At 40.1% G+C, this 26,342-nt stretch overlaps 1 protein-coding gene across 1 annotated transcript in view; it reads right to left on the reverse strand.

The window, feature by feature from the left end:
• mdga2a (MAM domain containing glycosylphosphatidylinositol anchor 2a) overlaps positions 1–26,101 on the reverse strand; it is a 916,773-nt gene extending 890,672 nt beyond the window's left edge. Inside the window, exon 1 of the mRNA XM_059959455.1 lies at positions 25,183–26,101. Within this exon, the coding sequence (XP_059815438.1) occupies positions 25,183–25,255 (73 nt within the window). The 5' untranslated portion in view covers positions 25,256–26,101. The remainder of the gene's footprint in view (positions 1–25,182) is intronic.
• Positions 26,102–26,342: the final 241 nt, after the last annotated feature.

Here is a 26,342-nt window from a genome sequence, read left to right on the forward strand (position 1 = left end):
CTGACGCCAAGCAGCACAATGTCCTCTGCCTCCCACTCGACTGCCTATATACTCACTGCTGCTTGGCCACATTCTGTTCTAAATCCATCACAGACAATACCACCACAGTGGGCTGTAGCTCAAATCGGGATGAGTCAGAGTACAGGAAGGAGACAGAGGGCCGAGTGGCATGGTGTCATGACAAGCTTTCCCTCAGAGTCAACAAAACAAAAGAGCTGGTTCTTAATTTCAGGAAGAAGGGATCAGTAGACACACAGCTTTTTATAACAAGAATGATGAGATCAAGAGGATTGAAAGCTTTAAGTTCCTAGGAGTGGAATCAGTAGCCTATCCTGATCCAACCACATAGACGCCACAGTCAAGGTTTACCAGCGCCTCTACTTCCTCAGGAGACAAAAGGATTTTGGCATGTCTCCCTTGACCCTCTCCTATCTAAAACGCGCCATGGTTTGGTACGACAACTGTTCTGGCTAAGACTACAAGAAACCTCAGAGTACTGGACATGGCTCAACACATCACAGACACCAGCCTCTCCTCCGTGCACTCTGCTTATACTTGTAGCTAAAACAGTCAACATAATTAAAGACCCCTGCCATCCCTGACATTCTCCTTCTCCCATCAGCGTTAGATACAAAAACCTGAAAGCAGGTTCCACCAGGCTTAAGGACAGTTTCTACTCCATTGTTATCACCCAATTTGATAAAATGGACTCTTGACCTCACAATCTTCTCCTTATAACCTTTCACCTTATCGTCCAACTGTAACCCTTCATTCTGCATTCTATTTTTGTTCTCCCTTCTATTAAGTCAATGCACTGTTGTAATGAAATGATCTGTATGGATGGCACATAAAATAAGTTGTTCCATTGTGTTTTGGTGCATGTGACAGTCCTAAGGCAGTTTACCAATTTTAATATATCTATGTCATATTCATCAATATATCAGTGTTACTTCCATTGTTGGATTTAAAACTGGTTACTATTATTAAAATTATCAATGAACGATTGAAAGTTCCTTTACTATTGCTGGCTGGAGTTGTTAATTGTTTGGTTCACAGAGTTTTGATCCAGTTATAATGGTATTTTACTGCAGACTTTTTGATATTTTAAACAATCATTGTTTGTGTTTCCAAATCAAAACAGAACATACTATTTTCTTAAGTTTTACCTTACAGGCTCTGGACTTTGCTGCAGAAAACTTCGATAACCCTGCAAGGTCACAGTGATAACTATTTAGTTGTTGTCATTAAAAAGCAAATGGGAGATTGCAGAGCCAGACTACATTCATTGATGTCAATTAGACAACACCAGTTAAAAGTTTTTACTGATCTTTTATACATCAATCTTCCCAATTCTGTGTGCACAAAAGCAGATGGTCTAACAGCTACAGAATGCATTATACACAAATTAAATTATGCCATGCCCTCCATCAACCTCACTAAATAAAGTGGAGCATTAATTTGTGAACTGACTTCAACCAGAGCCAAAATGTTCTCAAGATCTGGGGCAAAGTCAAGAGAACTGGAGTCATCTTGCAATAACCGTCATCTATTTCAAGTCTGAGTTGTTTAAAAACAAAATCAAACTGTTCATTCCACACTTTGAAAAATTGAATAGATCCATACATTTATCTAATGAGGAGCTTAGAACCAAACCTGATACTAACCAAGAATATTGACCAACTGTAGGCAGCTACTGTGTAAACCACAGACCAATTCCACCATTAGTTTTCCCAGGGCTGCCTAGATCAAACTGAATTAATCCACAAGGATCCCCAATTTTCTGAGTTTATTTCCTGTCAAGATGACACCTATGTACAAAGCTCCTTTGGTCAACATCTTCTGGATAGATCATGGAACTATCTTTCCACTTCTTTTACGTCTTTCACGGTTGTTTCTGGTCTTGAGTTTGGTTTTGGAACTGTTGAAGCCTGTGTTTTGCTGCTTGGGGATCGTTCAAGTGCTTCAGTGCTCCGCAGTCTCTGAGAGGGTTCCGGGAGGGAGAGGCAGTGTGAGTGAACTTCATGGTGAGAAGCTTGCAGGATGCCACAGGATCCAATGTTTGACCCCATTTCGCCAATTAAAGCTTCCACAGTTCACTGATTAAAGTGACGAGGGCGATGGAGTGCAAAGGTTTGGAGATTGTTTGGGTGTTTCAGCGCTCTGCAGTCTCCGAGAGGATTCCAAGAAGGGCAGCGTGCACAAACTTCGTAGTGGGGAGGTTGAAGGACGGGGTGCAAGCCAATTTTTGGTTCCATTTTGCTGATTAAAGCTTCAATTGTTCACCGATTAAGGCGATGAGAGCAATTGAAGCATCGAAGCGAGTGCGGAGGGTGAGCACTGGCTGCCCGCCTTTTGATCGTTCTGCCACGCTACTAGAGAAAGGAGCGCCTGCCACTCTGGAGAGTATCGGCCAGGTTTTCTGTCTTTTTGGATGTGGGCTTGGACTATAAAATGTTTTTTTTCCAGACTTATAGATTTTATATTCTACGTTTTTTCACCCGACCTTCTCATTCTTTGTGTGTGTGGGGAGGGAGATTTGGGGGTTGATGTGCCTGTTCGTTTTTGTTCATTATGTTTTGCGGGGAGGTGGGATTTGGGGGGTTGACGATCGTCCTGCCTTTCTTGGTTTCATGGCGACCTGGAGAAATGAAGAATTTCACAGCTGTGTACTTTGATCATAAAATTAACCGTTGAATCTCTGAATAACACCACCATCAGAACCCGGGTACTGAAGAGGCACAAAACTCTCTACGGTTCTCACGGATAAATAGAACGACAGCATGTATGGAATAGCACAAACCAATATGGCGCTCCTTCTGCAAAATAAATCACACTCCACAATTTATGCCCAGAGTAATTAATCTAACTACATAACTGGAACATAATCCATAGACACGAATAATACAATACTGTAACCCAAGATTGAGCCATGAAAAGTCGACACCATCGCAAAACAATCTGATTTTGCTTCCTGCTATTGGATGTAACGGTCAACTTGAACACTGTCTATATTATAAAATGTGCAAGTATTTTTTAAAGCAACTAGTAACTCTAAATTTCAGAGAAGTCGTCATCAGAGATTGCATTAAGAAACTGAGGCAAAATTCTAAAATTTAAGGTAAATTACTTCAAAGAACAAAAAAGTAACACATGAGCAAGATGGAGCATACCGAGGATAGACTGAGTTGACTCTCACTCCATGGTGGAAGAAGCTTTACGTGTTTTATCTGTTTCAGAACACCAAAGACAGCCACTGGGTGACCCCATGGTAGGATGTGACCACACTGAGAAGGCAGGTGGAAACGGGTGCTGCAGTACCACTGGTGTTAGAGACAGTTCATAAGGAAAAATTGCCTCATCTCACATCAGAACGGGAAAGGTTGACTTTAAAATCTAACATAAGTGAGATTGGCCTAGTGAGGGAAGCAGTACATGTTAGAATGGAAATTATCGAACAGAGAAAAACTTCCACTGTATATTGTTAAAGGTAGTTATCAAGCTCTTCTGGATTAGCAATCAAATTAAAGTATGGGAAAATATTACATCCTAGTTTCAGAAGAAATATTATAGAATTAAACAGCTGTTCAAAATATGGATGATGCCATCCAGCTACCTCAGTTACATCATGATGTATTCAAATCAATGCACAAAGAACAATTAAATAATGGAAATTTAACATTCTTCTGATCATTCAGCCACTAACCCAGGGGTATATGAGCAGGTTTAATAAAACAGCAATTTAGTCATTGTTTCCCATTGCTAATAGACATATTCCTTGGTTTTGTTGCTGAAATTCTCATGTTTTCATCCTTCCTCATTGTGGAGACATTTGCACATGCCAAAGGGACCATTCATCAATGAGTTGTCAGGCAACTTGACCTCTGGTCAAGGGACAAAAATCAAGAGATTGCAAAAGCTATGTTTAAATTTTATATTTTTCACTTTCTTATTGCACTTTTTGGGAGCAGGACCCTTGAGAAAAAGGGAACCAAAGTGAATGTGCCCCAATAGATCAGTTAATGAGATGGAGAAAGCAAAAGCAGGTATTAAAAACACCACAAAATCTGTTAGAAAGCAGCAATTATTTTACATCTGCTTAATGTTCCAATCAATCACTCTGGTTTTCAGTAAGATGTTTTCTGATTAGCATTCTGGAATGAATCTCCTGTGTATGTTCAGCTGAGCTACATGCTCAGAATACCTACATGGACTCTTTCAGTTTAGTTACAGTGTTTAAACTCACTGTAATTGTGATCCCATTGGATATTGCTTGATCCGAGCACCAATTTTGGCATCATTAGGACAATTCTCCTTTTGCTAAAGTACTTGGTCAGAGATTATGAATAGTAAAGTGATTAAAGAAAGAAATCACTACCATGTCATATAAACTTTAGAGTTAAATTTCACAGTCATCAGAAATGTGAAAGAACAAGATTGCTGAAAATGCCTTATGTTGCTTTTTATTGACTGTACAAAGAAAAAAAGCGGGTAAGCTGTCTCTGTTGTATTCAAGTTTTCCTTCAACTCTAACGTACTAACTATTGATTCAACAACATATGCAGCAGAATGTATCAGCTAATGCCTCACATTTTCAGCATCCCAGGATTAATGCTGATCTCCGGTGCCATATGGGGAGATGGTGTCCGATATTCTCCCCATTTCTTCCACATGCTCTGGTTTCCTCCCACATCCCAAAGATGTGAATTAGTAGGTTAATTGAGTATGGAATTTCCCCACGAATATGGGTGAGTAATATAATCAGGAATTGTGATGGGAAGTCAGGAGAAAAAAAGGATTTTGCAAAATAAGTGGTTGGTTGGTCGGTCAGTGGGCCTGTTTCTTCGCTGTACCTGTCAATGACTATATGAATATCATGAAGTTATTCCATCATTCAACACATGGTTGATCCTTTGTTGACATCCGACCTTGATCATAATCAACCACTGAGCTTCCACTAACCTCTGGAAATAAAGAATTCCTGGGATCTACAACCCAAACCCAACTCTACTTGGCCAAAAAAAGCTAGAAGAATACTGTGAGAATCTATAGATCTGTGAAGTTTCAACTAAATTATACTACCGTTTTATTTCAAAGCCAAGTTTAGTGTCATATGCACAAGTGCAAAGATAAATCTTTTTGCAGCCACATCACAAGCACACTGCATCATATAGGCAGCTTCCACAAGAAAAACATAATACAAACAAAATGTTTTACAAGAAAGAACACAATTACAGCAAAAACAAAGTTCATTATAGTACAAAGCAATCAAAGTTATTGTGTTAATAATGGTCATGATGTTGTTAAGCTCTAGTGAGTAGGGTTCTGTAGGTTGATTTAAGGATTGAATGGTTGAAGGGAAGTAATTGTTCTTGAACCTGGCGATGTGCAGTTTCTGTACCTTCTGATCGATAGCAACTGCAAAATGACAGCTTGGCCCAGATGGCGGGGATCTTTAGTGATGGATGTTGAAGTGCCTGCTGTAGATATTTCCAATGGTGAGGCTTTTGAAGCAATGATGACAGCTTGACTTTCACTTGGGAGTGAATCCAAATATTGAATCTGCTGATGTGAATCCACAGCTGTCATTTTGGACAAAGTAGGTGCAAAACAATTTCTGCAACAGATTGCCAACTATAATTGCAGTTACCTGTTCCAATATTTGATAAGTGCTGGCCTTGGATATGAAAGTATCCATTGTGCATCGTATTCCTCCATAGTCCACTGCGAGTAACCTTTTTCCTTTGTTTCTGAATAACATTTATCCAAGATTCTACGAAAGTAAGGTGGATCCACATAGTTGACTCATCCTGATGTAACAGCTATTTTAATTCAAACCTCAGCAAATATGATAACTGGTTAGGTCACTGAGGTACATACAGTTAGTTACGGATCAGCATGACAACAAGTGACTCAGTGAAATGAATACTGCACACACCTTTGTGATTCACAGTGACCATCTGTTTTAATAGTTTAGTGTAAATTGAAAATCTGAGATATCATGATAAAAAAACACCACCCACATTTTATAGACAATATTAATTAGCCCCAACTTATGCAGTATCAGGAAATAAAACAAAATGGAGCAATTCCATTGGTAACTTCAAGAATGCCAGATGGATTCAAGTCCATTCATACATGCTTAATTCATCCAAATATTAGTTCAATTCTGTTGTAATAAAATGCACAGAAATATTAGAATGCATCCTAGCATAGCACCCAATGGTACAGATTAAGGAGGCCCCAGATTAATATTTTATGTCTTGACAATATCAAATTGCTATGATAGGCTTCAGTGGCTCACGACTGGAGGGGAGGAGAAATCCCTTTTATTTTTAATGTTCCATGATTACTAGCAAAGATCAAGGACAGAGCAAGGGTCAATTCCATAACTTTTCATGCTAAAAATAAGTCTACTGCCTTTTATTTGTGAGATTGAATGATAAATTGGACCCACTATGAGGCATCACAAGAAGTCTACTGCAGACACTGTCTCACTTGCTCTCCGCTTTTAAGCACCTAGGGAAACTTTATGCAGTTTCTGAACCCAGGCCTCTGAACCTCCCTCTGCCATTAGATCCTTGGCTTCTTCATTGATAAACCATAGTCACTGCAGAACAGAGACAACATCTCCTCCTTGCTGACAAACAACCAAGACACATCTCAAGAATGCATGCTTATCCCCCTGCTCTGCCCTTTCTAGACTCATAACCGTGTAGCTAGGCATAGCTCAAATGCCATTTGTAAATTTACTGTCAATAACTGCAGTGAGCAGAATCGCAGGTGGTGATAAAATGTTCAGGAATGAGGTAGATCTGCTGGTTGAGTGGTATCACAACAATATCCTTGCACTCAGTGGTGGAAAGGGTGAGCAGCTGAAGTTCTTGGGTGTCAACATCTGAGGGTCAGTCCCGGGGTGAACACATTGTTGCAGGAGGTACCCCAGTGGCTTTACTTCATTACAAGTTTGAAGATATTTGACATGTCACCAAAGACTCTTGCAGATCTCTGGAGACTGACTGGTTGCATCATCATTTGGTATGGAGACACTGGTGCACAGGATCTCAAGAGGGTTCTGGGGTGGTAGACTCAGCCAACACCATCACCAGCACAACGTTCTCCACCATTAACACAGCATTTCAAAAAAGGCAACATCTATCATTAAGGACCCTCAACATCCAAGACATGGTTTCTTCCTGTTATTACCATCAGGGATGAGGTACAGGACCCAGAAGATCCACGCTCAGTGATTCAGGACAGCGTCTTCCCCTCCATCATCAGATTTCTGAACAATATACCTCATTATTTTTCTTTTCTTGCACTGCATTACTTGTGACTTATAATAATTTTATGTCTTTATACTGGACAGCTGATGCAAGTTAACAAATTTCATGCCGTTTAAGACAGTGATAATAAACCTGATTCTGATAGTCAACTGGATGAGGAAATAACCCAATACAAATCAAATTCTCTGTGGCACTTCCAGTTGTCACCTCTCCCATTATTGGTTATGAATGGTTATAAGGAAAAAAACAAAGCTTTGTGGTTGCCCAATCCATCTATCCAATCAATACACCAAGAATCCAATTGGAGAAATACGGTAACTCTTCTCAGAAATCTAATAGGTGTTCCACACTTACAAGCAGATTTCAGATAGCCACAACATCCATGACCCATGCAACCATCAAGGTCATCATCCCCTGGGGATGGAAAAGAGGTGTGTTGGGCTAAGCCCACATAAATCTATTTGTGGTAAAGTGTGGCAGCATTTCTCCTAAATTGTTCAAAAGATTTGTGCCTATGTCGTAGATATCAACTGTCACTTCACAAAAAAGTCAACATAAATTAAAAAGCTTATGCTGTGTTTTCACTATGTCTGTGTGAATAGGAAGATTGGCATTACAGATGATTTTAACCAGCTGTTGAGAATATGAGAATCACAGTGAGTGACCCATAGGGCAACAGGAGCCATTCAACTTCAGGGCTCACACAGAAACAGGAAGCAGGAAATAACTGTGTGGTCTTCATCAGTTACACCCCATCTGATACTGACCTCAATTCAAGCTCCCATCTGTTCTACATAACCCCTAATTCATCCAAAGCTCAATAAGTACCTTTGCATCTCAGCCTTCGCAAATCTCCACTTTATAAGGACAAATAATTATCTGAAGCCATGTCCCATCCCCCTTTCTAGGTGCCTCACAGGGGAAAACCTCCTCTCTGCACTCATCTCATCAAGCTCTATCAGAATGGTCACAATTCAGGCTTTTAAACTCAAGTACGGACCCAACCAGCTGAATCACTCCTGTCAAGTTAATGTCTTCATCTTAACAATTAACTTTGTGAACTTTTCTGAACAGTTTCAACTGCAAGTGTAGCCTTCCTTAAACAGGATCAGAATTGTGTGTAGTGATCGCATTATTGGCCCATGACGTAGAAGCAAATACATTTTTTTTGTTGAATCCATCCCCCTTGCAATAAAAGGCCAATATTCCATTTGTGTTCTTAATTACCTGCCATACCTGCAGACCAACCTTTTCTTGCCCAAGGACAACCTGGATCCACTTGTAGTGCAGTATTCCATACACTCTTTACATTTACAAAATATTATGCTTTTGTATTCTTCTTATTAAAGAAGAAAACTTTTACCCATATTATGCTGTCACCCAAATGTTCACCCATTTGCTTAAGCTATCTCTTGACAGAATTATCCTCATCATAAATTTGCTTTCTCACCTCACTTTGTACCGTATCTTAATAAATAAGTTGTTTAGAGTTGGTGCCCATTATTTATTTGCAGTTTTTATTTTTAGCTTTTTCTTTTGGACAGTTATCCTCTTTGGCACATTGGTTGTCAGTTTTTTTTGTGGGTAGCCTTTCACTTGATTATATTGTATTTCTTTATTCTACTGTAAATTTCCTCAAGAAAATGAATCTCAGGATAGTATATGGTGACCTATAAGTACGGTGACAATAAATATGCTTTGACCTTTGAACTTACCCACACTTTCTAAATATATCTAAGTACCTCTTACTGCCTGCTACTTGTCCGTTTACTCTTAATTTATTTTCTCCATTTGTAATCTTTCTTTTCCTGGTTTCTAAAATGTTTGTTTTCTCCAGGTTCACTACTAAACCTTACAGCATGTGTATGCCTTTTCTTTCACTTTGATATTATCTTTAACTTTTCTTTGAAGCTAGCAACAGATGCAGAATCTCAATGGAATACACCTTTATTGGGAATTATGAGATATTTCCTTGCATGTTTGCCTTTATTTATCCACCTTAACTTCCAGTCCATTTTTTTCATCAGACATGCCAACATGTCATATGACCTTTTTTAATCACCTTCCCAATCCGTACAACTGCTTTCAGGAAACTATGGACTAGGAACCCTGTTATAGTCTGGTGAAATTATGTCTACCCTGCAGAGATCAAATCTCAGCTCTCAGACATTTCCTTCAACATATTTCTGGACCATGATCCCATCTACCAACATCAGGCCACTGCCTTCCAGATTACACATTTCATCTGGAGATCTTCCCTCCAGAGTTTCAGCCAGGGTGTTTCTCCAACCCCACACTGCCCACTTCAAACTTCTACCCGTTCCACAAACAGGACTGTCCTGATAGATCTACAGCTTTAGCCTGCTGTTCTTACCTGGACTCAGTTCTATCCCCTCCATTCTTTTCACCTATATCCCTGATGCTTCAGAAACCATTTGCCATTTTAACAATTTCTTATTACAATAAGCTCAGCTTCACCATGGTTTGTTCAACCTCTTTACACTCCCATTCCATGTCAACAAGGTCAAAGGGCTCTCCATTTCTTCTTTGAACAGAGACCCAATCAATGCACTTAACTGAGTGGTAAAACTTGTCCATGTACTCATCTTCCCCTTTGTTTCTACTCGCTCTCCCCAGCTTAAATGTGAACAGGTACAGATTCTACCTGCACCAGTATTTCTGTTGAAAATTGTTCCATGCTTATTCAGAACCATCTTCCAACTCGTTTTTCAATACAGCAATAACTGCATTGCACCAAAACAGAACTCACAAATGTCAACAGACAAAATGCCTAAGTAGCTTAGGCAACATCTATGGAAGAAAATGAACAGTTGATACTTCAGGCCAAGAAACTTCATTAGGGCTGAATATAAGCAGACGGAGATCAGAATCAAAATGACACCACTTTTTCCTGCTAATTTCCACCCTGATCTTGCATCTGCATGATCCATCATATTCAATCTCCTTTCAATGAAACCATTCCTATAAATTTCTCCACAACTTCTCTCTAAAGAATACACATCTCTCTGTGCCTCTTTATACATAGGGGCTACTTGGTAGAGCTGTATAAGATGATAAGAGGCATAAAGTGTGTGGATAGCCAGCAGCTTTATCCCAGGGTGGCAATGATTAGTATGTGAGAATGTAATTCTAAGGTAATGAGAGGAAAGTATAGCGGGGTGCTGGAGGTAGGTGTTACAACAAAGTTTGGTAAGTAACATACATGGAACACACTGTCGGGCATTGTAGTCAAGACAGATACATTAAGGATGTTGAAGAGACTTTTAGATAGACGCAAGGATGAAAGATAAAGGGAGTACTATGTGGGAGTGAAGGGTTAGATTAATTTTGGAGGAAGTTAAAATATCAGTCCAGCATCGTGGGCCAAGGGTCAGTAGGGTGCAGTAACGTTCACTCAGTAGGCCTTGGGGTGCAGTCTGAAGTCAGCCCATCTAGTCAAGAGTGTGACCCTGCACTCAAAGTGAAAGAAAGGAGCCTCCTAGCAATGACAAAGGTGACAAAGCAATTTATCAGCAATATTTTGAAACCCACATGCAAGACTGAGTTGGGAAAAGCACAAGGCTGTGCACTCTTATAAATGATTTCCAATCCTTGCATAATGTAATTTTCAATTCTGAATGTCGTTCTATTGAATCATGCCTCTCACATTAAAAGCAAACAATATCAGTCATTGTTCAGAGATAAGCTGCTGCTATTAATGCAAACCCTGCCATGCCTCGACCTGAAAGGATGCCAAAGGATTGCTGCCAGCAATAGCACAGAGCACCATGGATTCAACAGATACATTTACTTTATCTTACTTTAATCACACCCTCAACTTTAGAAAGTAACATGCAGCAAGTTTTGAAGCTGTTTAGTCAGGTCTCCGAACATCAGCGTATCCCTTTAAATGAATACAAATACAACAAACAAGCCCAAAATTCTCCAAGTTGTATCTGTAAAGGAATCAGTGAAGATCCTAGGTTGTAGCCAAATTGTATGTTTATGCAAAAGAAGGGAAGGCACAAATGAAGCACAACTCATAACATCAGTAGGTACACATCTGATGCTGGGAACTATCATGCATGAAGGAGATTGCACAAAAAAGTGCCTGGACCATTTTCCCAATGGGTGCAAATTTCACCCAATTGCATTCACTGTTGAGATCTACAGCAGAAAAGAAAACAATTCCACGCTTGATTTGACCACTTGAAAAACAGGTGCAAACACATGCAAATTCTAGGCAACAGAGCAATGTGTTAGAGACTAGATCACATCCTCTGACAATGCTGATCCAAGAATAAGTTCTGACTAGAATCCCAGGAATAATTTATCTGTTGTTCAAAAATAATGCCATGGGATATTTGTAGTCAAGTTTAAAATACATTTATTTTCAAAGTATGTATAAATTATACAACATTGAGATTCGTCCCCTTACCAGCAGCCACAAAGAAAGAAACCAGAAAGGACCCAATTTTTTAAAAAAAGACCAACATCAAATGCACAGAGAAAGGGGAAAAATACAAATCATGTAAACAATAAAAGCAAGCAAGGGCGTTCAGAACCATGTTGAGCCCATAGGCCTGAATCCCGGAGCAGCCAGAGTCCGCACACAGCCTCAGTCTCAGTTCATCATACAGCGGGGCAAATCACTGCGAAGTTCGCAGACATCGAGCTCGCAGCAGTCAGAGCAGTGTCACAGCCTCAGCGCTGCGGAGAGAGCAGTGAACAACACAGGAGACTGAGTAGTATCAGCTCGACCCTCAGCTCCGGTCCCAACACAGTCTTTCCACTCTAACTGGACCAGCGTTTAAATGGTCCAAACACCAGATTGTGTCATGCACCAGGACCCAGGCCAAGCCCTGCTGCAGTGATACATTCTGGGCCTAGACCTTGCCACTCAGCATGAAGCTGTTCTTGACCTTTCCAAATTAGCTCAGTGGTCGGATCAATCTGACCTCAGTCCCGGTTTAGGTGGATGGGCACTGAAACTTCTCCACCACGACTCCTCTCCGAATCACTCCAGCTCCTTTTTCAACTCTAACCTCCATCTCTCAAGTCAGCTTCACCTTTGCTCACCTCTTCATTGTTTGTAGTGATAGTTTACCAAAATTTACCTTTGAAAGTAAGTATTAATAATGTTTTTAGTCATAGTTCTTGCCTTTTGAACTACCAGTAAGCTGAAGCCCAACTTTAGTATATTCTCAACCAAAAATCACCACTTCTAACAGGACAGCATATTTGGATACCATGTGAAATTCTAGGCTGGTACTGAGGGCTCTCTTATTCCTGGACAAAGACTTAAATTAACAAACTTAAGACAGAGGTGAAGAGCAGCAGTATGGTGCCACCTCCATTTGCCTGACAAGATATATCTGCAATGAAGCTCAAAGTTCAACATGGTGGCAAACCAATTATTTCATTTGCAACATAGCTATTATCTTGATAATTCAATTTCTCCACCATTACTTCAGGTCTCCCTTCTACAGAATAGACTACAACTTACAAAGATGCCTTTCTCTCAAACTACAACCACAACCAACCATACATCAGGCTGATTTGATCATGCATTTTCATTAGCTGTGGGGCTGGAAATGTACATCTGACCATATTGGAGGAAGGTTGTTCATTACGCAAACTGCCTGGCTTCAACATGACAGCACAGCAGATCACCATCTTCTAATAAATAGGATACAATATACTGGATACTAATAATTAACATAATATTTGCCAACTTGCATTGTTTCTTACATTTTGCATTTTTTGTTTAGAATACTCTTGTGAATCTTCAGAACAAAAGTATGTAGCCCTTGCTCCTAGAATGCTGTCTTTATCGTGATTCTCCATGATGCGAAGCCATGTCATCAGCACATGCATCTAGAATTGTGAGCTTAAAAAAATGTGTATCTAATTTCTTCATATAAACTTTGTAAGAGCAAATTTCCATTCCATAATTCCATGTTTTTATTGGTGATTTGTGAATTCAGATAGGGAGAATTTCTGTTATCCGAACTGCCCTTAAGTGAGGTTTGTATGTCCAATTTCATTTAGTACTTTTAGTGTCAGTGCTTCCTCAACAAATGAAACAGCACCTATTGTGGAGAGAAATGGATTAATGGTTTAATCAGTAACTTCTTAGCAAAACTAATCTTTGCCAGACACCGACTGGAAACAAAAGCTGTTTTGCCCTACAGAGCTGCCCTCAATCCTCAAGTATTTCCAGAATTTTCTATTTCAGCCTTCAAGCATCTTCAATATTTTCTGTTCACAGGGATGTGTCTTTATTTACATAAAAAGATTACAACAACTGCCACTTGTAATTTCCATGCAACAGAAACCAAATAATTACCACTTCAATGGTGATAAAAGCATCCGAAAGATGAAGGAACTTCTTTGATTCTCATGTCAAAGACATTACCTTGTGCTGTACAGAAGCACATCCCTGCCAAAGAGTTTTTGTTGCAGGTTCTATTTTCCCTTTTTTCAGTTACAAAGCTTTAACAAAGGTGAGGATGGTCCATAACCCTTTAAAACATTTTCAATTTGGTTGTGAACACAGAACCCGTCACTCATGCGAAGGTCCAATCATTCCACAATTTCTGATTTTGCTCCGTCAGCAGCACAAAGCAGAGGGTCAGGCTCAAGATCAGTGCAGCCCAAACAAACAGATCACTCCCCAAACAAAAAACACAAGTAAAAGCCAAACCTTTTGCAATTACTGTGTGAATAGTTCCTAGTTTGATCCAACATGTCTCTCTTGTTAAATGCTTCTGTTCCAAATGGAACAATCAGTTTTAAACACAAGATCACTTGGTCACCCAACTCAGATTATCGGATGCTACTCAATTGTCTGCCAATCATGAAGCATGAACACCCAAGTCATTCCACTCAGATTTGTGCATCATTGTCAACTTCTGTCTTGCATCAGTCTCCAGACCAAAGTACTGAACAGACTTCACAAGTAGGACATAATTTCCTCACATGGCAAGCGTGCACGCACACACAAAATCGATAGAGATGTTGTGTATGCCACTAATAACCCCTGCATCTCCTCCCTCCATTCAAGGCCCCAAACAGTCCTTCCAGATGAGGTGACACTTCCCCAACGAGTCTGCTGGGGTCATCTACTTTATCCAGTGCTCCCAGTGTGGCCTCCTATATATCGGCGCCTTCACTCTGTCCACATCAAATACTGGGATTTCCCAGTGGCCACCATTCTGACACATCAGTCCATGGTCTCCTCTCCTGCCACAATAAGACCACGCTCAGATTGGAGGAGCAATACCTCATATTCTGTTTGAGTAGCCTCCAACCTGATGGTATGAATATCAATTTCTTGAAATTTCTGTAATTTCCCCCCCCCCCATCATCATTCCGCATTTCCACTTCCCTCTCACAGATTCTATCCTTACCTGCCCATCGCCTCTCTCTGGGGCTCCTCCTGCTTCCCTTTCTTCCATGGTTTTCTGTCCTCTCCTATCAGATTCCCCCTTCTCCAGCCCTTTACCTCTTCTACCAATCGACTTCCCAGCTCTTTTCTTCATCCCACTCCTTCTCCCAATTTCACCTATCACCTGCCACCTTGTACTTCATTCTCCCCTTCTCACACCTTCTTACACTGGCTTCTTCTCCCTTCCATTCCTGTCCTGATGAAGGGTCTCAGCCTGAAACATAGATGCTGCCTGTCCTGCTGAGTTCCTCCAGCATTTTGTCTGTGGAACATAGAATATATTCAAGAACTTAAATCCTTGTGGCACCCCACTTTTGGCTTGGCTAGTGTTGAAGTCTGACAGACTAGGACTTAGCTTTAACATGGTTAAACATGATTGTGTGTTCAAGCCTTACCCCAAGACTCAAGCACATAATTTAGGCTAAAATGACAGTACAATGCATCTGTGGAACAAACCATTAAACCAACTTCCTGTCAAACTGTTTATAAGTGGCCAATACTAGATCAAATTAACTCATCAGTTTTTTTTCCTCTCATGACTGTTTTGACGCCCTTGATGTAGACAAATTTGCATACCAAATATATTAATATAATTGACTGCATTGCAAACGTATACCATTGAATGGAAGACTTTTGGATATCCTTAATGTGTGATAGGCAATGGAAAATTTTACTAAAATGCTTATCAGCTCAGAGCATTGCTTAGCTCATCTATTAAAAAGCATTAATAGGCAGGATTAACCAACACTATCCCATAACCCAGCAGTAAGTCTACACAGACACATCCAGATTTTATTAATGATCAACAGCAACCCAGATTTCCCACAAGGAGCATTAACTTGGCTACAGGAAATAGGGCTGAAATGATAAGAAAAATTGCCGTGGAACACTCAGCAGCATAAGTGGAAAGAGAAATAGAATACGCACTTCAAGCAGATGACATTTCATCAGGACTGGGAAATTTATAAGATGAAAGAAAAAGAGTGAAGGGGAAAACAGGAAAGAATTATGATGCAGTACAAGTCAGGAAACATTAAAAATCTAGAGTAATATACAAGACACAAAGGAAAGCTTAGAGGACAATTAAACAGAAAAATCTAAAAACTTAAATGCCCGAAAAGCATTGAATCTGCTAAGACTACTGAATCTGGCTGGAAGTCTTTTGTGCACAACTGGATATAACAAATCTGAATCTAACATAATATTTAAACAGATTATTTCGCTGCAAACTAATAAGTACATGCTAAAGAAAAAAGCTTCACTCGTGGTTCAGCAAGAAAGAGACAGTATCAAGTGAAATGAAAAAGTCCACAGAAAAACAAGAAATAAACACCCAGCAGATTAAAAAATGATAAAATGCAATAAAAATACCAAAGGGGAAGCACAAAGATGGAAGGCTGCAGTAACTTATAAAGGCTATTAAAATTTACTGTAAACCACCGACAAAGTGGTAAAAAGGAATTGTGCCCAACACACAGCATATAGAACTATTGAAAAAGCAACAATTTATCTGATCAGCCAAGCAGTCTAGATAATTATCAGAGCAGAGAAAGAGGATACAATACTGGGAAATACAAGGGAACCCAAATCGAAGTCAAGGAAAAACAGTGGATTGTATACCCCTTGAAACAGAATTTGAGATAGTCAAATCTCCAGGATCCAATGATTATCATCTATGGGGGATCAGGTGCAAATTAGAGCTCCTCAGTTTTGTGATTCAAGATTGATAAACTGCAAATCATAGGGTGATCAAACTAACATCAATTCCAGGAATAAACCAAGGCAATAAACCAAGACTGTTCACATCCCATCAAGTGAATAGAAACAGAATTATATCATGGAAAAAAATTATGACTCAGAAGGGAGCAACATTCATGCATTTTGTAAATGTGATGAATGTCTTAATCCATCTTTTCAGACAGCATGTTCCAGACATGTGCATACAACTGGGTAAAGTAAAATCCTCATCTTCCCTGCAATTTTCCTAGCAATTAATTTAAAGCCATTCCCCTGATATTCCATTCTCCAAGGGATAGAAGTTCTTCCAATTCATTCTCCCTGAAGCAAGTCTCTTCTCAGCCTCCATTACTCTAAAGCAAACAGTACTAACATCCAACCTTTTCTTACACCTTTGTAATTTTCCAGTCCTGACAACATCTTTAGATATCTACTTTCTACAGTGCAACCACATCCTTCCCATAAGGGGTAATCAGAAATATGCATACTGTCCTCAAGCTGATGGACGTTAAACCATAAGAGTCAGCACAGACATCAGGATTTATCTATGAAGTTATGATGGTCACCAATTGATGAATAAGGCAATTGTCAGCTAAATTAAAAAGTACACAGATTGAAAACAATCTGTGTTGCTGTAGGATATAGAATACAGAGAGGTGGGGATAAAGGGGTCATTTTTAGATTGATGGAATATGACAAGTGGACCTGTACCGGGGTCTTAAATTTTTCATTTTCATTCTGCTAAAGGGATGAAGTAATGGAGTTTCACAAATCTGAATTTCCACAGGAGATGGACTTGGAGGGACAATAATTCCACAAGGGGGGGGGAGTATGTAGGCAAAAAACTATGGGAAATGGTGTTCAAAGCATGATGTATATTCAGCCACTTTGGGTTTGAGTTGGACAGATTAGAATATTTGCTTGCTGATTAAAGATTAGGAAAAGTAAAAGAGCAACAAGATTTATCTGTGTATATACAAAACTAAAAGCAAACTCACACATGCCAAAAGTAATCATCAAGGTTAATGCATCAATTGTTTTGGGGATTAAAAATTGAGAAGCAATGTTTCACTTGTAAGACAAACTTGATCAGATCATTTCATGAGAATATGCTTGAGTATGTGCATTGACTCTCAGCAGGATTTATTGATCCAATAGTGAATAGACTGTAGAGTCAGTAGAAGGCTTAAAATGCACTGATATCCAGATGCAAAGCAATGTACATTTTTGAATGTGGGAGATTTTTAAAAAAATAAAATATATTTTTTTAAAAACCTTCAGGGCTTAGATAAATTTTCCACTAGATGATCCATCAGAGCAGGTCATAGAGCTTTTAAAATCGGAGCTATTTTCCGAGTGGAAAACCAGCATACTTGCCGTCAAAGATCAATGGAAATCTGGAGCACTTTTCCATTCCTCCACCACCAAATAAAAAGCACTGATGCTAAGATCACTGGACTTTTCATATCGGATAGATAGAATGTTATTTGGTAGAAGCAATGAAAAAGGAGAGGATGTTAAGGTCCTGGTGATCACTTCAGTGGTAGAAAAAGCTGAAGGATCTAAATTGACAGCAACATCTCTAGCTCCATCACACTGAGCACTTGCCTTCCCCCACACCTCCACCAGGGCTGTGTACTCAACCCACTGCTGTCCGCAGCGACTGATGCACGACTGCACTGCTAGTTCCAGTTGAAACCAAGTCATCAAGTTCACTGATCACTGATGGCACAACAGTGGTTGGCCTCATCGATAATGATGATGAGATGGCATATAGAGAGGAGGTAGAGTGGCTGATAGAATGGTAGACATAAATTGCTCCTCTACGGAGGGAGTTAGGAGCACTAAGTTTCTAGGAGTGTACATAACAGACAACCTCACCTGGTCCCTCAACACCACTTCTTTGGTCCAGAAAGCATGGCAGCATCTGCACTTCCTGTTGAGATTGAGGTGAGTGAGGCTCCCCAAGAACCACCCTCTTCCCACATTCTAATCATTTTTTACAGGAGTGGTAATGAGACCGTACTGACTAGCTGTATTGCCTTCTGGTATTGGCATTGCAAGACATTTGATTACAAGATCCTACAAAGGATTGCAAGAACTGCTGAGAGGATCATAAGGGATATTTATCAGGAGTGCTGCATACGCAGCACTTAGCACTATCATACTTAGTGCATACTTAGCACTATCAATGATCCCTCCCAACCATCCTACAATCTCTCTGGCCCCCTACCATCAGGCAGAAGGTACCATAGCATTAGGACAAGGACTGTTAGAATAGGAAACAGTTTCTTCACCCAGGCTGTGAGATGACTGAACTCTATGCTGCCACCCATGTCTCACCACTTATGAAACACCAGTGGCACTACTCTGTTTACTTTTAGATGTGACAGAAATGCATCTTACTATTTGTTAATTTATTTGTGGTAATATTACTTTATGTGTTGTGTTATATGTACTGTGCTGTGGATCTTGGTCTGGAGGAATGTCGTTTTGTTTGGTGATGTAACTGTCTGCTCTTTATATTGATGGGAAGTACAACTGGAAACTGACATGTTGAGTATATGAGCCATGCCAAGACGGCTGAAGGAGAAAACAGTTTCTTTAGTGTTTGCACTCCACTAACTGATCAAAGAAATTGCGTGAGACCACCTCAATAATTATTGATGGTAAGAGGACATAGGATGCAGACAATCTGAAAACAAGAACCATTTGGAAACTAGGAATGGAAGCAACACAAATACAAAATAAGATGAAAAATAATTAGAAAGGATGTTTTCTACAGTGAACGAAAATAAACAGTTGTTTCCCCCAGGAGGCCTGTACAAAGCATATTACTCTTTAAATGCCTTGGATTTTGGTAGTGAGGCCACAATTCCAACACTTTGAAATGATAACTAGGAATTTAGAAAACCATAAATATAGTCACAAATTTCAGGGGAGACTTAATGAAGAGAGCCAGACTACATCAAATGAAATTTAACAGATGAAGTCACTATCACTACAATGAAAAATAGAACGACAAATCAAAAAGGACTCGGGGGCAAGTCTGCAGCGATGGAAGCAGATTCTATTATAATGCTCAAAGGAAAACAGGATAAATATTTGGAGCAGCAAACTGAAGTGAGATTACATGGAAAGCCCATGAAAGAGGCAGGACTGGTATGATGGGCTTCCTATTATGCTGAGTCAGAGTATGCTTCCACATTGATCCATAATCCACAATGGTAAATACGACTAATCAGGTTTTGAAAGTCAAGTGAATATAAAATTAACTTGTTTTTACATGTTTCTGTAATTGATAGCCCTACAAAATACACAAAGCTTGTTCATAATTAGCATAAAAAGTGTATTTTTTCTATAGGGATTAGTAGAATTTGTTCAGTTGGCATCCATTATATTACATTAGGAGGTTAAATGTATAACTCACACTCCAGACATCTGATCATATACCTGATATCTCAGCATGACTGAATGGCATGCAGGCTTTTTGATAGGGCATTAAAATCCAAGTAAACTGTTTGAATCTAAATATCACTAAAAGCAAGAATTCTGGACAATAGTTATTCTCAATTTATCAGCCTAAGCCCAACTAGTATTAAACTGCATATGGATCCTTGCTTCCAAATTGGCAGCCACATTTCCAGCCATTATAATTCAAAATTACTTCAGCTGTTTGACTCTGTGGGATGTCCAGCGATTAAGTTACTAGCCAAAACAGCAAGCCGCGTGAGCAAGGTGGTTCTCTTTGTGCACTGAAAATTACTCTAATTTTCTTTCATTAGAGGTATTTATAAAGAATAGCATAGCTACATCCATTGCAATTCCATCCAACAGTAAATGCACCAATTTGTAAAAATAACTGAATCTCCCATAGTTGGTATAATACAAATAAATTGGGTCAGCATCTGACCTATGTAGACATGATGCCTCTATTAATATGACTGCAAGTCATCATCCAGTATATATTTATCTCATAGATGTCGTACTTTATAACCGATGCAAACTAATCTTTCCCTTTGTGATGGGCCAGTCATTGACCTGGATACTGATGCAATTACAACTGTCCTTCAGTTGGCTAAGTATGTACAAATGCCCAGATTTTCCTGTCAACAGCAGAAGCCTTAAAAGGCTCACAGCTAACGAAGCATGTCAAGAGCAAAGAGGTAAAAAGCTAAACACAAGGAGAAGCAGAACCAAAGATCAGGCATGAGCAATAAGAAAATTGTGATTCCATGGGATTTTTTTTAAAATAAAATTATGCCAGTTAAACAATAAGGAATGAATGGAATACTCTGGGAAGAGGTTTAGGTGAAGCAAAAACTTCAACCAGCTGGGAATATTAACCTCATTCTATGCTTCCATGAAATGTGTGGTAATTCAACTTACCATAAAAACTTCTACTTGCCCTGTGCCTCAGTCCTGCATGAGTTGTAGCAGGTCACCAGTCCCTACCAAAAGCCCAAAGTGCTTTGAACTTGTTACAACTATCTCCAAAGTTCAATGATGTTTAAAAATGTCTATTTGAATGAAACAGCATTAATTATTTTCTACTACATAATCAAAAGTCTATTTCAAAAAAAAAAACAGCTGTAAATTGTTAGATTGAAACAATATTAATTATTTTCTACTACTTAATCTAAAGAGATTTCAAAATAGATTTAAATCAAAAAGGGGTATGGGAAAAGCCTGATGACTTTTCTGAGCAGGGTCAGTGACTCCAGTCAAGCTAACAGACAGTGCTACCTTCACCAGCTGTGCCTGGTATAAAGTCAGGGCCCAGGTGTATCGGAAAAGGGTGGGCTGAAACTTTACAATGTGCAGGTGCTGAAGGCAGAAACAAGCTGACCCATAAGCTACTGTACCCTGCAAGCTATTAATTCCACCAACCACTGCCCGATTCTGGAGCAGCCCTAGGTTTGCCATTTTCATGGTCTGAACTTGAAAAGCAAATGCCACATTTGTCATTTATTCTTTGACATTGGACTACCACATTCACTTGCAAATAGAATGTCATGTGGGTGACATCAGTGGTATTCAATTTAATGGAATGTATCCTTTGTGCATGCACATGACTTTGAAATTACATCCCACTCGAAGAATTACATAGAACTCCTCAGGCTGTATTGCATATAGACAAATGGAGAAAAGGGAATTATTTTGGCTGTTTGAATACATGACGGCTCTCAGGCTGTTGGGAGTAGAAATATCCATGCATGAAAAATTGGTGGAGGCATCAGGGGCAATCTCCTCCTGACTTAAGGTGAACTTATAATTAAAATGTCTTTTGCTCTTATTGACCTTGGCCATCGGGAATGTACTCAGAGGCTAAATACATGAATCAGTTTATCACTTGACACTATCTGCCACTCAGGAGCTTGTGAGCAAACTATAATTGTGTAATACACAAGTAAGACTTTTCCAGTAAATGAAGTCTCCTCTGATGCACATTAAAAATACACAGAGCAATAATTCAGGTTATATGTTAGTTAACTTGTATTGTACGTTAAGGACAGAAACATAACGTAATAAATAATTAGACCATCCCACGTTGTTTTGGCTTCAAAAGCCAAACCCAACCTGCAATCATTAAGGCTTCTTAAATGCTGCATCATGGTTAAAAAGTATCCCGGGTGACTGTTGGGCACAGTGACTTGGTGGCACCCATTCCTCACCAAGTAAATTCTGTGATACCTGGTATTCCTAGTTTGTAATTTCCTAGCCAAGTACAAACCAAGATTCGGTTCATAGAGCTGTACAACATGGAAGCAGGCCTTTTGGCCCAATATGTCTACTGGAGCTAGTCCGATTTGCCTGTGTTTACCCTGTATTCCTCTAAAGATCAGATAAACTCAATCGCTTCCAGATTCATGCCAACTGCTATGCTGAAAAACTCATTTCCATGATGCTGTTAATATGCAAGTACACTTTAAACAACTCTCTGCAGTGTTTGCCTCTCCCCTCCAAAAATATATAAAATCTTAACAGAGAATAATTTATGTCAATCATTTGCTTTGCCACGTGTGCCAAAATTGATATACCTTTCCAATGAATGAACACACAATTAAATGTTTAGTTCCTTTGTAAACACCTGGTGCCATTTCTTACCAGAGTACCTTTGACAGCCAGAAACAATGCAAAACTAAACGATTGTTTCCTTTACAGTTCTTTTGAATTTTTTTTCAGCTTATTTGTAGTAGTCAAATAGAAATGCATTTCAAAACAGCAGCCAAATTTTACAGTCCTGTCCTAGTGAAGGAAGGAATGTGATTTCCTTGTGGTCCCTCAATATTGATTGATTATTAGAGACCGACAGGTCAATTTCATTTGCGAAATTAGCATAACCTGACATCTCGTTGCTCAACTCACGAATATAACATCAACAACCCAGGTTCCCCGCCATTGGATTACAGCGCCGTCCTTAGGAAAGCAGTACTATGACTTCAGTGGATGCAGCCCAGGAAGGAAATAAAAAGAGTTATAGTTCAGTCGACTCGAAATAGCGAGCTCATTGATTCCTTTACAACGGGACCTCTGCCACCATCTATATTGTGACCAATTATCAATCGCTAATCTGATTATTCACTGCAGATGCTGAGTTAATAGTAACAGTAATCTGCCGGTTACAAAATCAGACCTGTGATGTCTCTCTGCGCGATTGTTCTTTTTTTTAAAGACAACAGTTTTTAATACTCTCCGGATGCAAGACTGTGCTGAGTGAAGCTTCTATTAGATCACTCAGTAGAGGGTTAGCTTGTGAGTGTGTATGAGTGAGAGAAAGGTGAACGAGCAACTGTGCGTTAGCAGTCTAAACACATCCTCGACGCGACGTCGCATTTTGAGAATGATTTTAATAGTACAGTGATGTAATGGATTTTGAAAATCCGTCCGTACAACCTCCTTTTCCGAACTTTTTAAAGCAATTGATTGTCTGAAATTCAGATGATTGTTTCGAGTCCTTGCCAAATATTTGTTACAGTCTCGCCAGTTAACTCAACAGGTTGTAGCACAGGATGAGTATTTTGTTGGTGGGGTGGAGATGGTACTTGTTTGTTTTGGGGTAAAAAAATTAAAAAGCCGGATAGCGAAAGGGTGATACCCTCGACGTCTGCCCCTCCCTCCGTTCATAAGATGGTGACGTCATACCTACACCGCTTCATCATAATTCCTGAAATTCAATATATGAACTAACATTCATTCGCTCTCACGACTGAATTCCATGATCTCTCTCGATCTCTCCTGACTAGTCAACTTTCTCTTTAGAAAGAGCGCCCATTTAGTTTCGAACTCCAATAAAGGAAATATCTGGATTGTAAAATAAAACTCGATTCGGTGTTATTCTTAACTCAAACACATGCCCAGTGAACCTTTATTGAACCCTATCATTTGCAGGCAGGTTTATTTATTTCGCCTTGTCAATACAAGTATTGTGCTGCAGGAGGGGTTTCACTTGTAATTATCTTCCGACAAAGACATTCGTTCCTTCTATTTCCTTAGTTGGCATCTGTATCTAATTTGTAATCTGATTAGTAGGTCACCAGGATCCATTTACATATTAAATTTTCCAACTAGAATGAGAAAAAAAAATCACTATCTCTCCCTATTATAACCAATCCATAATGTTCTTGCCCACGAACTTAACCTTACCTCCTCAAAGCTTTTACATTGCAAATGCAGGACCAGGTGGGTCACTTCATCTATGACATCTTTACTGCCTGTGAATTCTTCAGGTCCAAACTGCTGCATGAATTATTTACTTACAAGCTGAAACTGGCCCGTTATTGCAATACCTTTTTCACCAGATTTCCACCTTGGTCATTATGTTGCGCACAATCCCATGTGCCATAAACTGTGTAACCTCGTGCGAATCCTCGTCAAAATGCCTGAACGATATCAAGTATACTACATCTACTTGTTTCCCCTAACGACCCTTCTGGCTACAGCCCGAAAATGCTCTTAATTAAAAATCTTTCTTTTTCACACTTGCCGTCATTCATTTCAAACTGTTATGGCATTATCGCTCGCGTGTATTAAATCGCTTTCACGTAGTGATCTGTTTTGAAGCCATTGTTGATAATCTAATTCTTGAGGAACTTGGCACGTAAAATCTGAAACAGCAATCCCGGTTTATAGTGTTGTACACAGTGTACTCAATGAATGCTTGAGGTTGATTTGTGATTAATGATCTCCAGAACTAAACGTACGCAAGCAAGTTTAAGGTCGTGCTTGAGGAAGGGATTTCAGCATCGTGTAACAAACTGCAACCACCTCATTGGATACTTCAAACATCAATAAAATAAAGACCATATTAAATGTATGAGTGTGTACCCAATTAAACAGGGAGATGATGCCTAGATGAGAGAAACTGCCCCTTTTAGAGGGAAGGCAAACCCGGAAGCCCTTAAGACGCTTTATTGCAACTGCGGTTAATATTCCAACAATTAAGCGTCGCGTTCGCGATATTTTTTCCATTGAAAATCCGCATTTGCATTTACCACAATGGAACAGCTCGCTAAATAGTTGTTGGAAATCAAAACGTCAGCTGGGATTCTATGTTTTTTTTAAAATACTTTCACTGCATTCGCTCAGACTTGGACGAGGATTTCATTTTTTTTAAGAATCCGTTGTTGAAATCGGTTACAGATGCGCCGAGTTAGCAAGAACAATTCCATGCTGATCACCAAAAGAGAATCGTTTCCATCACAAACTTACCGTACACCCCCTGGGCAGAAATGCCTTCTACTACAACTGTAAGCAACCACGAGAGCAGATAAGCACAATCCATCTTCACGTTAACATATCCAGCCTTCGGCGCACTGTTCAGCAATCCCGGCACCCGGGGACCAGCGTCAGTGATCCCCTCGGTCCCCAATTGGGCAGAGGGCGGTCGACTACGAGAAAATCTAATGGTGTTTTTTTTAAAAAGATATCAAGTCAGAGACAGGTGTCTGTGTTTCGGGGTTACAGAAGCAGGACTGCTCCCGTTACTGTCCGGGTCGGAGCCTGTAGCCAACCCATGGAGATGGAGGCTGTTATTACACCGTAAGAGGTGAGAGCCTTGCCAGCCACGGCGGTTGTTTAAAAGTAACTCGCGTTGGTCCCTGGAGAGCAATTAAGAAAACACGTTCGATCGCAGTTCAGCTAAATCCATTTAGTTCCCGGCCCATTCCGGCAGTCACTAACATACCCAGTGATAAAACGGACAAGAGGAAGGCAGCAGCTCCCGGCAAAACTCGGCTTCCTTTTCAACAGTGACGAATTATTCGAGCTGCAACATTTTTTTTCAATGAGAAATCTCTCCTTTCCCTCTACGCACGCACAAACGGACACATACACACATACAGAGACACACAGCTGAATCTGCCCGGAGCTCAACACCCATCCACTCCTCAGACCCGGGAGAGCGGGGAAGAGGAAAAAAAAATCACTGAGACGAGAAGTTCAGGACGTGGAGAGAGGCTGCTTCACTGCTGGATCCAAGGCAGGCGGAGTAGAAACATGTCAGCTCGGCAGGGAGAGAGAACGAGAAGGGCGCCGGAGAAGACAGCGACAGTAGCAGCATCCCCATCCGCATCCGATCCGCTCCCGCACTACCTCGGCTCGGCGAGACGGCTGCCTGGCTGGGTGGATGTAGGGGTTGGATGGAGGGGCAGAGACAGACAGAGAGTCCGGGCGGAATTGTCAGCAGCTGTAGTGGCTGCTAGCGGAGCCCGATCATCACGTTGCTCAGTACGTGCTCGGATAGTGAACATGCAGCTCGCCCGCAGACGGAGACGTACGGGCTGCGTGATTGAAGCTCGTCAGCAGCGAGGCGAAGAAAGCAGATTAAAGGAGAGCTCCATCCCACTCAACGCGCATTTCAGCTGCATCGC

Source organism: Hypanus sabinus, chromosome 2, assembly GCF_030144855.1.
Source record: "Hypanus sabinus isolate sHypSab1 chromosome 2, sHypSab1.hap1, whole genome shotgun sequence".
NCBI lineage: Eukaryota > Metazoa > Chordata > Chondrichthyes > Myliobatiformes > Dasyatidae > Hypanus > Hypanus sabinus.